The sequence below is a fragment of the Rhinolophus sinicus genome, chromosome 3 (genome assembly GCF_057876585.1).
Source record: "Rhinolophus sinicus isolate RSI-liver-muscle chromosome 3, RSI-T2T, whole genome shotgun sequence".
NCBI lineage: Eukaryota > Metazoa > Chordata > Mammalia > Chiroptera > Rhinolophidae > Rhinolophus > Rhinolophus sinicus.
The window spans coordinates 166866653-166879712 of NC_142503.1; the positions used below are offsets into that span (position 1 = coordinate 166866653).

Here is a 13060-nt window from a genome sequence, read left to right on the forward strand (position 1 = left end):
ATATTACAGGGAATCAGCAGTAGATTAGATGAAGCAGAGGATCCAACCAGCAATGAAGACGATAAGGTAGTGGAAAACACCCAACCAGAACAGCAAAAAGAAAAACAATCCAAAAAACTGAGGAGAGTTTAAGGGGCCTCTGGGACAATATCAAGCACACCAACATTCACATTTTAGGGGTACCAAAAAGAGAAGGGAGAAAGCAAGGAATTGAAAACCTGTTTGAAGAAATGATGACAGAAAACTTCCCTAGCCTGGTGAAGGAAATGTCTATTCAAGCCCAGGAAGCACAGAGTCCCAAACAAGACAAACCCAAAGGGGCCAGCTCCCAGACGCATCATAATTAAAATGCCAAAGGTTAAATACAAAGAGAGAATCTTAAAAGCAGCAAGAGAAAAGCAGTTACCTACAAGGGAGCCCCCATAAGACTCAGCTGATTTCTCAACAGAAACTTTGCAGGCAAGAAGGGAGTGGCAGGAAATATCCCAAGTGATGAAAAGCAACGATATACAACCAAGATTGCTCTACACAGCAAGTCTGTCATTTAGAATTGACGGACAGATAAGAAGCTTCCCAGACAAGAACAAGCTGAAGTTCATCACCACCAAACCAGTATTACAAGGAATCTTAGAGGGACTTCTTTAAGATGGGAGGGGGGTTAAGGATGGATGAAAGGGAAAGGGATTAAGAAGAACAAATTGGGTATTACACAGTAGTCATGGGGATGTAGGTTATAGCATAAGGAATATAGTCAACAATATTGTAATAACTAGGTATGGTGTCAGGTACGTACTAGATCTATCAGGGTGATAGATGGGAATGGGGTTGGGGTCAGGGTGAAAAAGGGTGAAGGCATTAAGAAATATAATTAAGAAATATTAATAACAGTATGGGGAATAAAATCAACAATGTTGTAAGATCATGTAAGGTGCCAGATGGGCACTGGACTTATCAGGGGGATTATGTCATAGGCTGTGTAGATGCCTGACCAATGCGCTATACACCTGAAGAGCTGAAGTAGAATAATATTGAATGTCAACTATAACTAAATACATAGGTATATATAGTCATGGGATATGGAGTACAACACAGGAAGATAGTCGATGGTATTGTAACAGCTATATAAGATGTCAGAGGGGTAGTAGCTTGGGGGGTGGGTTATCACTTTATGAGGGTTTTAAGTGTCTAACTATTACGTTGCTTTGTACACATGAAACTAATAAAAATGGGGAAAAACCCATTATGTGTAAAAAAAAAGAGTTAGTCACTCTAATGAGTTTCTAGTTGAACTAACACAAAGAAGCTAAATAAGAAGGCTACAGGGTTAGCAGCAGACTTTGTCTGGCAAACAGGATATAGTTTGCATTGCCTACTATTAAAGGGAGGAAGGAATATAGTATAAAACACTCACCCATTGGTAGTACGAAACTAAAAATTATTTCCATTAGTCAGCCTTCACTTGTGGGATTTCTCACTTCTCATTTTTATGAAGGAAGACACGTCTGTCAGACTCAGAACATTATTGTGTAGGTGATGGTGAGTCATGTTGTGGTTTGTGTGTCATGACTAAGAACGTTGGCGGAAACCTTCAAGGTTCGTTGTCTGTGTGTACACATCCCTGTAGAAATTTAAAACTCTGTTCTTTTCCATTTATGTCTTTCCTGACTGGTTAGGAGCAGGTAATAATTCACTGAATGCCCTTCTATTTAAACTGACAAACATCATACCGAACTTTCAGATTGCAAACGACGACTATGAAAATAACATACTGTTCTCTGGGCCATGGCGGTTAAATTTTCAGGACTGTGTTGTCAATTCATGACTCCTGAGTGTGACGGTCATTTGCTGTGGTAGGGATGGATGTGCATAAATGTAATGAATTGATGCCTAATAGTACATTGTCTCCTTACATTTCCCATGATGGTGTTCTTATCGCCATCTAACTTAAGGTCTGGTCTCTTGCCCTTCCAAAGGTTTAACATATTTCTGGTAGTGTCGAGCTGTGGGATGGGAGGAGAGGGGTAAATCCAAAGGCCCTTCTAATGTTGGGTGTATGTGGGGTGACATACACAGTTGCTACCACTGAGCAGGTGGGAAACCTTTGGTGGGTGGGGTTAGGATAGATGAATTGAGCCTGTTTGCTGTGGATAAATACCTAGTGTATTTAATTTAAAGGAGAAAAGTTAACGTTGCCTGAGTAGAAATTCTTTGAGCTCTGTACATTGAGTCAGATGGACAGTTACTTTGTCAAGGACTATTGAAAAGTAAAAACAAAAACAGACAAAACCTTGAAAACCAAAAACAACCCACAAAAAACAAAACACCAAACAACTAAAAGCACAAACACCACAGTGCAATACATTGATTGTCAGAGTGACCCCAAGAGCTTGTCTTAGCTTCTCCCTCTCCTTATTTTTCTTATTCTCCATTCCCCCAGCATTAATCACATGTGCTCCCACCTCCCTGTAAATATACATCGGTATGTATGTAAAGAGCTTAACTCATTAGAAATCCTGAATTCCTTTGTTAGAGATTTCTCTTGTTAGCTGGAAACTTACTTGTTGACTCACTGAAATCTATTGATTTGGTAAATTTTCAAAGAATGAATGCTTTCAGTATTGCTTTGAAGCTTTTATAAATAATCCTATATTTCCATTTCGCTCACATCTTTGTAAAGAACTTTTTCAAATCATTCAAGACCATTATTGTATATTATTTCTAAATTCCTTCCCTTGCTTTATCTAGCAAATCCATCCATTTCCTTAGATTTATTTGTATGTGCCAATTGTTTTCTGATTTATATAGATTTCTCTATAGAGCGGTCTGCTTACTCTAGACCATAGGCCTGGTGAGATTTCTTTGTACAGAATCTTTAGAAATGGGGCTCAATAATATGCTTTGTTAGGGATGAAGCCTAGAATTTTAGTTCCTAAAGCTGGGCTTCCCTCACCTGTCCTTTCATGTAATATAATATAAGACCAGGTCTTATATTAATTTTTGCTCTAAAGGATGCAATAGATCTGATTGTCCGGCTAGGTCTTATTTTTAGTGTGTGTGTGTGTGTGTGTGTGTGTGTGTGTGTATTTTCAAGATATTTTAAGTAATTTTATAAAGATATAAAAATGTAATTAATATCTTCTTCAAGAAGAAAAACCTATAGTGTTTTGTTTGTTGGTGGGTTTTTAAGAAACTTCAGCTTTCTGTGGAGAGGAATGATGCTGGGTGCAAATGTCTCTCCTTTCATCACTAGCTAAAGTCATTTCCCTTTAATTCACTTTTCAAATTCTGTCCAATAAAGAATAATATGAAAAAGAAATTCCATGGCCAATGAATGGAGCTAGGCTATCCAAGACGAAGGTTAGTGTAGTGGCAGGAGCTAAATTTGTTCTGTTTAACTTTACATTAATTGCCTCAAAACAATATCTGACATAGCCTGACTGGAGGAGAAAAAAAAAAGGAGCTCTAGAAGCAACCAGATGCTTCCTGGGTTCCTAGGCTTGGGCTAATTAGTTTGTTAATTAGTGGAAAACTGGTCTATTAACTCAGAGGAGCCAGCACACTTTTGTAGTACCACCAGTAGCAGAAAAAACACCGAAAGGGTTCTTAAGGACTTATTGTTAATGTTAACATATCACCTAATTTTTTTTTAATTTATTGGGGTGACAATTGTTAGTAGATATCACCTAATTGAATATTAAGAATCTATGTAATTTTCAAGGACAGGATAGAATATTTCATGGCCGTGATCTTTGGTTTCAAACAACAGTTGTGTCTTAAAGGAGTCCACAATTTACCTTTCCCTCCTTGCCTTCATTGGTTTCCAATCAGTTTCTTTTCTAAATCGACTCCTTGGTTTATCTAATGTTCAACCAGAATTTTATTATTTTCTTACTATGTGCACAAGGCTATATTTTCCCTACTCTGACCCCAGGGCTCCAACAACTAGGCTTGATTTTTTTTATAGCAACTTTATTGAGATATAATTTACATGCCCTAGAATTTACCTATTGTATGTGTACAATTCATTGTGTTTTAGTGAACTTATATAGCTGTGCAGCCATTGCCACAGTCCAGTTTCCTGCCCCAGGCAACCATCTGCTTTCTGCCTCTATAGATTTACTTTTTCTAAAAACTTCATGTAAAGAGATACTATCTGAGATACAGTGATCTCAATTGCTTTGTTTCCCACAACTACCTTTTTCCGTATTTGAATTCAGTATCCAAGTGAAAAGTCTCCTGTAGTACTACTTTGAAGTAATTTCAGAACTAAAGAAACTGTGTCTAGATGATTTTCAAATCAGTTTGTATTCCATTCTTTTTCCTCCTTCCGTCAACTGTGCTTTTATTCCCCTCCTTGTTCAGCAGTGTATCTAATGAGGGCAGGTAGCTGGGAAAGAGAGAAGGGAAAAGCAGCCCAGCTACTTTGTAACTAAAGACTCCAGGAGTGGAGTCTATGAGGAGTATAGATTAAAACATAGAAGATAAAACTAAAAGTAGACAGATTTTGTAAGAAACCATACAATACTTTTTTGACCTGCAAGTTGGAAAGATTTCCAAGAGTAGGCAAAAAGCATTGGCTCTAAATTAAAAATATATTAATAAATTATAGACTTGATCAAAAAAAAAAAAATTTAGTGATCAAAATAGATTGTTAATGGAATGAAAAGGCAAGCCACAGGCTAGACGAAATAGTCTCAATATATACCTGTGACAAAAGATATGTTTCCAGCATATGTAAAGAACTTCTTTAACTCAATAGTAAAAGCAGCAATTCAATAAAAAATGGACAAAAGATTTGATAAGATACTTCATGAAAGAACAAGTATGAATAGCCAATTAATACATCAAAAGGTATATTTAGCATCAGTTGTCATCAGGAAAATGTAAAATAAAGGAAGTGTAAAATACATTGAGCTACCACTTCACATAAACTAGAACAGCTAAAATTAAAAAGACAGCATCAAATGTTGGTGAACATGTGGAGTGACTGGAACTGCTTTATGAGCTGGTGGGAGAGCGAAATAGTACAAGTGGTTTCTAAGGGGTATAGTGCTACAAACACGTCAGTGTATACCTTTGCCAAACCCCAAATTGTATAGTTAAGATCTGTACATGTCGTTGTATGCACATTTTACCACAAAAAAAGAAAAGCAGAATGGGTTTTAATCTTTGAAATGCATTGATCACCACTACATCCTACAATAGTCCTCTCCTTCTCTCCCTCCCAGCTTGCCCACCTTCCCTTACCTTACTTTCTTTTTTTTTTTTTTTCTTTTTGGCAATCCAGCTGTGTTAGATATTATTGGGGGGACTGGCAATTAATGCAAAGACAGATAGACCAAATTTAGTTCTTGCCCTCTGGGAACAAGACTAGAATGGGAGTCATATGCCAATGACAACCGCAGTGATGTGATAAATGCCGTAAGGATAGGAGAGCACAAACAGGCTGCCCACCCGGAAAGCCAGGCTACCTGAAGGGAATAACCGATGCCTTGTAAGAGATTGATCCTTAGACAGGGTGGGAAGGGCTCTCTGAGAAAAGGGAACAGCATGTGCAAGAGTTTCAGAAATGCTAAGATGTGGCTGCTGTCGGAGGAGGCAAAGGAGAGGTGGGGCAAGGCTGCAAAGGCCATATCATGAGGGGCCGCTACTGACCAGCTGAGGAATTTGGACTTTATCCTGAAAAGAAAGGGAACCTTAGAAGCCGCTATCATCTCGTCTTCCTGATTCTAAATTCTGTGAAACCAGGGTCTGTTATTCATCTTTGTATTTGTCATCTCTGGCCCTGGCCCTGGAGTGATAGGACAGTGAGTAAGTGTTGATTGATCTCTAAGGCTGTGATAATCTCTCAGAGTCTTGCGTGCCTGATTCAGCCACATTATTACGACAGAATGAGTCAGAGCAGAGACAGTTTTGGAATGTTGGTGTGGGGGATCTTATTACACTCTGGGCATCGTGCCTAGGCACACCCAGTTATTATCTAATTTAATCTATGTCACTCTCCTTGCTCAGAATCTTCCAGTGACCTCTGATTGCTCTTAGGATAAAGACCAAAGCTCCTAGTGGCCTTCAAGCCACTGTCCACAGTGTTTATTTTACCTATTTAATTCCTGTTCCTCTCTCAGACCTCACTTCACTTCCCTGGGACAACCTTCACTGCCCCACCTTTCCGTACAACAAGTGAGCTCTCAAAACTCAGCTTGCTGTGTGATCATGTGATTATTGATTTCCCTTCCGCCGGACTCAAGAATGTGAGTTCCGTGATACCTTTTTGTCCTCTATGTCTAGCACAATGCCTGGCACTTAGTAGTCACGCAAAAAACTTTATTGGTTGCATGAATGAATCCTTGAGAAGACTATCAGATATATATTGTCCCTCAGATTTTTCAGGTGAAGAAATTGAAGTTCAGAGGTTCCGTCACTTGTTCATGTTTGCATAACCCGTAAGAGCCAGACCTGAAACTCAGGGGTGTCTGACAACAAAATCCCCGTCCTTCTGCTAACAGACACTCAGTCGGCTGTGAGTGCAGCATGGGGATGTGTTTTCATGTTTGCATCAGTGTCACGATTCTACCTCCCTATTGAATGATCAATGGAATGAACAGTCCAGTGGTTAAGAATGCGGATTCTGTAACCCGACGGTCTAGATTCAAGTTTCTTCTCTGCCTTTCTTACCTTGAGCAAGCTATGTAATCTCTCTGAATTCTGTTTCCTGGAAAACAGGTTAATATTACCGACTTTATAGGATTGTTGTGAGAATAAACTAAATTAATTCACATAAAACAGTAATGGGAAGCACACAGGATGTGCTCAGTAATTGCTAGCTGTTAGTATTATCAGCATCCGTTAATTCCTTTGTGGTTTCTTTTTGTTTTGTTTTTTGTTGTTGTTTTTTCTTTTTACTGTAATCTATATCCAGAGATGCTACAGCAATTTCTTATTCTTTTATTTTATGGAAATTCTCTTCTTGCATGAAACCATCTGGCCCTAAGTCCTAGTCCAGCTGTGTTTTCTCAATTCAAAATTGGACATTTCGGTGTCTCAGCAGAAGTTTTCTACTTCTAACAGCAAAATATGGTAGTATTAATTTTCTTCGCTGTGAATTTCTAGGCTTTAGGATTCACAAGTTTCTTCACACCTCAGCTATTAGCAAAAAAAAAAAAAAAGTATAATAAAGGGTGCAACACTAATAACTGTTCTGTCATATAAATCCTAAATCTTTATCTAAGCACCATATTATCCAGCTGTTTGAATAACTGACCTGGCACCACACCTTTACCCCAACAACAACAGCAAAACCCTAATTGTTGGGAAGTGATTTATGTCACCATTATTTTCCCCATTCATCAATAGGTAAAAACAGGTGTGCCTTGCAGGAAATTAAAAAAGGAAGAAAGAAAGAAAAACAATTACTCCACATACATAATGTTTGCACGCCAGAACTTTAACATTTTTAACATATTCCCTCTTAATGGATTTTTTGGTAAATATCTTTCGTTCCTTTCCTGGTTGTTCATTGTTGAAATTCTTAACCAGTTTTTTGTGGTTAGGATGTAATAGTGTTTGGGTATGTGTTTTAGTGACTAACCCTTTACCTTGTTCTTCAAAGAAGATTTGTGTTTAAATGTTGAGGAGAGAAATAGCAGCAATGCAGTTGCCCTCCCCCCACCCCGCCCCCTGTGCCGGGCATGTCTACCTGCTCAGTGGATACTGGTAATCCTCACAACAGCCCTGGGGAGAGACAGGGCCCCTCCTAGAGGTGAGGAAGTAGTTTAATGAGACTAAGAACTTCTCCAGGAAGCCAGTCAGTATCAGGCCTTCCTGGCTCACCCTGGAAGACTTGGTGTTACCAAGACAGAGGGGCAGGGGATAACCGGAAGTGAGCCTGGCAGCGTAAGCTGGGGTATCCACGGAAGACCTCCAAGGCAGGCTGAGGAGTGTATAATTCACTTTGTAGGCAGTATTGAACTAATGACGTTTTTTGAACTGGGAGCTCAAAACAGCACAGGTGCTCTATTTTCCAGGTAGTGGTTTTAAAGTGTGATCCCTGTACCAGCAGCAGCAGCCACACTTGGAAACTTCTTAGAAATGCAAATTCTGGCACTTCTTCCCACCTGCTCCATCCTAAACACTGGACAATCCGAGACTTAAGGAGTCCTCTAGGGGACTGTGATGCTGGCTCACGTTTGATAACTCACTGCCTTCCTGCATTCTGGCCACGCTGTAGGAAGGAGTAGGAGGGTAGGGAGGGACCACGGGAGGTTATTGCCAGAAGCCAGGGGAGAGGTTATTAGGGCATGAGTTTGGGTGGTTTCATTGGGAATGAAACAAAGCGAAAATCATGAGACTTTTCAAGGAAGAAATGATAGGACGGGATGACCAAATGGAGGTAGGGGTACGAGGCGTGAAGTCAGTGCCCACAAGTGGCAGAATTGCAGATACACAGCAAAGGCATTCTGAGAGGGCACGTGTTTATACTCCCCAGGGATCTAACCCTTATTGTGCATTAATTTATAGTGTCTTTTTACGTGTCTCACGCACACCTAACAATCGGCCACTCTCAACTAGATAACTTCCCCTAGAGGAAAAAAAATGGACCAGCTGCTCAGTACCAGTCATACCACTGACCATGCATGGACTGAGTTATTAAATACCAAGGACTTTCCTCTAAGCACTTTATATTCATTATCCCATTGTTGTTATTCATTAGTTATGGATGTTTGTAAATTGCCTTCCCTTGCTGTCCAATCTAAGCGGCACACCACTGTAAAATTAATGTTTCCAGACACTGATCTGAGAGCCCGAGAGTCTGGGCTCTGGAGTCAGACAGCTCTGGGCTGAAAACCCAGCCCATCATTTACCAGGTGTGTGGTCTTGAGCAAGTTACTTACCCAGTCTTCCGGCTCAATTCACCTCAGCTCTGTTAAACAGGGATTAGTATTACAACGAGATGTCATGACGAGTGGAACTCTTAGGGTTGTTGTGAGAACTAAATGAGAAAATGCCTACACGATGCTTGGCACATAAAGTACTGAATAAATATGAGCAGAGTTTATGGTGATGAAGATGACATTCCCTTTCCCAGAACCTTCATTGGCTCCTCTTGCTCAAGAGAATTAACTCCTTAGGCTGGCATTTAGGATTTTCCACAAACTGGTCACTGCCCACCTCTCAAGCTTTTTATGTGACGATTCTTTGCGTGACCCCAGTGCTTCCGCCAAGCTGGTCCATGTTCGCCAAACGCACCAAGTCTGTTACCACATTGCGTCCTCTGGTTCTATCCCTCCCTTCCTCTCATCATGTTCAAGTCCTTCAGGGCCCAGGCTGACATCAGTGTGTGTGGAGCCATCCCCAGCAATCCCTGATCTGTCCAGTCGGGAGCTCTGATGGCCTTCGCTGCTCATTGGACCCTCCACCGCCATACCTGGTAGCTCAGGGTCACGCTGTCCATGCTCGGTCCGTGTCCTCACACCCGTCCATGAGGCAGGGCCTCGTCCCTCCTGCCGAGCCCCGTGCCAGGGATGTGCTTTCCTAATGGTGATAACATACACTCTAGCTTAGCTTCTTGGTCTTTTCCAAGTTCATTTCAATAGGTGCTGGTAGTGTTTCTCTCCTGGATGCTGCTGATAACTTCCCCTATAGGAATAACAAGTCATCTATGAAATACTAATTATTGTTTTTGTTCTCAGGATGAGCTCGACCTCACAGACAAACACAGGGAAGCTATGTTTGCACTTCCAGCTGAGAAAAAATGGCAAATATACTGCAGCAAGAAAAAGGTAAGATATCCATTATATATATAGTTAACCAGAAAAATGATCCTTTTGTGATTCCCTTTGCTCTCCCAGCTCACCACCAGAATTCAGACAGTTCTTTATAACATACAGATTGAACACAATCTGTTGTGGTTTTGGTGCTACATGTGGCAAAGTGTCAACTCCTTGGATGTTCTTTTTATCAACATTTCACTGGACGCTCCTCCACGCTCTACCTGTAACCATTTTTCATAATCCTGTACAACTGAGCCCCCAAATATCATTGGTTTATACAATGATCAAAGTTTTACCCCTGCTCTTTACATAAAAGCTTATATATGGGTAGGTTAGGACTCGTGCTATGGGGTCACAGTCCTCGGTGACCACCTTCTAATAACGTTTCATCTCACCATGTCCAAGGCCCGTCCTCCTGGTCTAAGGTCGCTCTCCAGCCATTTCCCATTCCACACTAAGGATGGAAGAAAGGGAAAGAAGGCAGAACTTCCCCTCCTCCACTCTGAGGGACGTGTCCCTGGAGTTACACACTTGACCGTCCCGTCACATCCCACTGTTCGTAAATGGCCACACCTCATTGCAAGGAACGCAGGCTTTATTCTGGGTGGTCACCCCCACTTCAAAGCTGGAGGTTCTATTACCGCCATAGAAGGGGATAATGGATATCAGGACAGGGAAAACACTAAAGCGCTGATTCCCTAGGGGACATGGCATCAGGCACCACCCAGGGGCTGTATTTCCTGCAATCAAGTTTGGTCTGTCATCTTTTGAACACTGTGGCCAATCGTTACACTGTTCCCATCCCATTTTTGGAACCAATCCTGTTCATGCCATTTTTAGCCCCTTTCCCTTCTGTTCCAATAGAGACTTGACTCAAGGTGGGGGAAGGGCAGGGATAGCATCTAGGACAAATGTTACCTCTCTCCGACAGGCAGTAGACACTCCGATTACTCACTCTTGCTTCAGGGAAGTAAGAACACATTCTAGCAATCCAATTATTTTTCAAGACACAGTGTCAGTCACAGAAGCCTTTTCTTAGGTGACTTGTATGCATTTGGGGGGTCTCCGTTTGCCCACATGGCTGTCTCTCAGCACCGCCGTGCCCTCTGTGCTGCCTTGGGAGGAGGCACGCCACCTCCCAGGAACATCAGTCCTGCACGAGCCCCCATGTGCCTCTCTCCCGGCAGACTCTATGCCTCTGGCGGTGAGGCACCGAGTCTTACTCACCTGTTTAACGCCAGCTGCTGATACTTTGAAATGAGTATCTGATGAGTGAACCGCTAGGTTATCATTGCTGTTATACTGAACTGTCAGAAATGTAAAGCCCATTTAATTTTCCACCTGAGCAGCCACACTTGATAAAACTATGTGTGGGGTTCGGTTCCAGGGCCTTTGCTGAGAGACATGTCCAGCTGCCCCCTCTCAGTATGCTCTTCAAGCCAGTATCAGATCAGATCAAGTGGGAGTCTTACGGGTTCCTAATCCAATAAGATGTGTTGGTGAATGAAAATTTCCTCTTCTCTTTTCTTTGTACATATTTTACCAACTAGAAAACCTCTTTTTTGTTGTTGTTGTTGAACTGATTGTCATGGTTCAGGAAGCAAACAGAATACACTGGGAAAGAATTTTTAAAAAGGAAACAAAGTGTGCTCCGTTCTGAAAGTGACGGCACTGTAAGGTTTTTGGAAACCAGGGAACTTTGCACGGAGCCTTCTGAAAGTCCTGGCGCCTAGAACTGAGAAGGAAAAACCTTCCAGGCCTGTGTACACAGAGGACCTTATCTGTTTTGGCTCATCCGAATGCAGATTTTTTCCTCAAAATTAGGAAACAATAGGAAGTGGGGATTGAGACTATGCACTGGAGAAAGGGAAAAGGCAGGAAAATGGGAGCAGTTTACTGAGGGGAAAGTTTTCTTCTTTCCCAGATTTTATTACACCCTTGACAGCAATTGAAAGTTAATCATGGAAACTACTGCCCCTTAGATTAGAAAAGGCAAACCCTAGAGAATAGTAATGACCTCGGCCTCACAGCTGCTGCTCATTTTTCAATTTCCAGGCCTATCACTTCCCCCTTGCAAACCTTGCCTCATGTGCGCATGGCGGGGTTGGCTCTTTGGAGGAGGATGGATATGGATGTAGCCACTGGCTCAGAATCCCCTTTCTTGATGGATGGGCCCTTCCTGCGAGTACCTGGCCAGAGTGCATAGATCTTTGAGTTCCTTGAGAGAACACGGTTCTCCTGCTAGCTTCATTCCAGCAGCTTGGGTTCCTTATGTGACTTAGCAGGGGCACAGCTGAGCCATTTGAACTCTTTGGGGAGTCCCACAGGCTTATAGATGCCTCACTTTAAAGTGGATGGTAGCGATGCTTCCCACAGGGTTTTCTTGATTAGCGCTTCTCAGACGGTTAAAACTATACGATGCCTTTGGTCTGAAACTGACCATGTTGAGCACTGAGCAAATTGGGAAATAACACGATGACTAAGAGAACGCGTAACCCTAAGCATGGAAGGGGCATGATGTTTTCCTCTCTTTCAAGGATGTGCTCTCCTAGGGACAGGTTGCCCATCTCAGAATGGAGCCTGTAGTGGCCACCCTTAATATGACAGCAGCTTATTTTCCTTGTACCATCTTTTGTGTGGCCTTTTCACGTCAGGCTTGTCACCAGCAAGTTGTACCAAAGGCTGAGGGAAACCTACCCATGGCTTCTTCACATTTTCCATCTTTCAAGATTAGGACCCAGGGCATGACAGACATTCTCACCCATAGTTCAGCCACAGAGTAAGGGCCCATGAAAGCCAGGGGAAATGGGCACATACGTTGGTGAAAAGCAGGTTTCTGTTTAAAAGTGCACAAGGCTGTTAACTGAGGATGGGGCCAGGACTTTCTCAGCCAAGTGGCTCTTTTCCATCCAGTACTGACTGGAGTCCCAGCAGTGGCTATCTGCTTATCAACCTCTGTGTTCATTTCTCAAACTTCTCTGTCAAAGTCTCTGGTTGAAATCTATTTCCAGAGCCAAAATGAAAGCAGCAAAAGTATTTCTGGGGCTAAAAGAATGGGAAAGAAACTAATTGGAATTTTGCCTAATTGAGTAATCCGGGGGAGAGCATGAGATGGATGTTGTGGCCTTGTTGAAAATCCAAACAAATCTGTAAAAATGACTGGGCTGGTTGGTCAGCCATGGTTTGTCACATGCAGCAATCCACCGTCAGATTTTTAAACTTTCATGAAAGGTCCAAAAACAGGTCCTGTTGGTGGGACTAGGGGTATTTTCAAATAGAAAATGTTTGTG

General features: G+C 41.9%; 1 protein-coding gene across 6 annotated transcripts in view; it reads left to right on the plus strand.

The window, feature by feature from the left end:
- DAAM1 (dishevelled associated activator of morphogenesis 1) overlaps window positions 1-13060 on the plus strand; it is a 161449-nt gene that overhangs the window by 73223 nt on the left and 75166 nt on the right. For all 6 annotated transcript variants that reach the window (XM_074327417.2, XM_074327416.2, XM_074327412.2 and 3 more), the window contains exon 3: window positions 9690-9779. In XM_074327417.2, the coding sequence (XP_074183518.1) occupies window positions 9690-9779 (90 nt within the window). The remainder of the gene's footprint in view (window positions 1-9689; window positions 9780-13060) is intronic.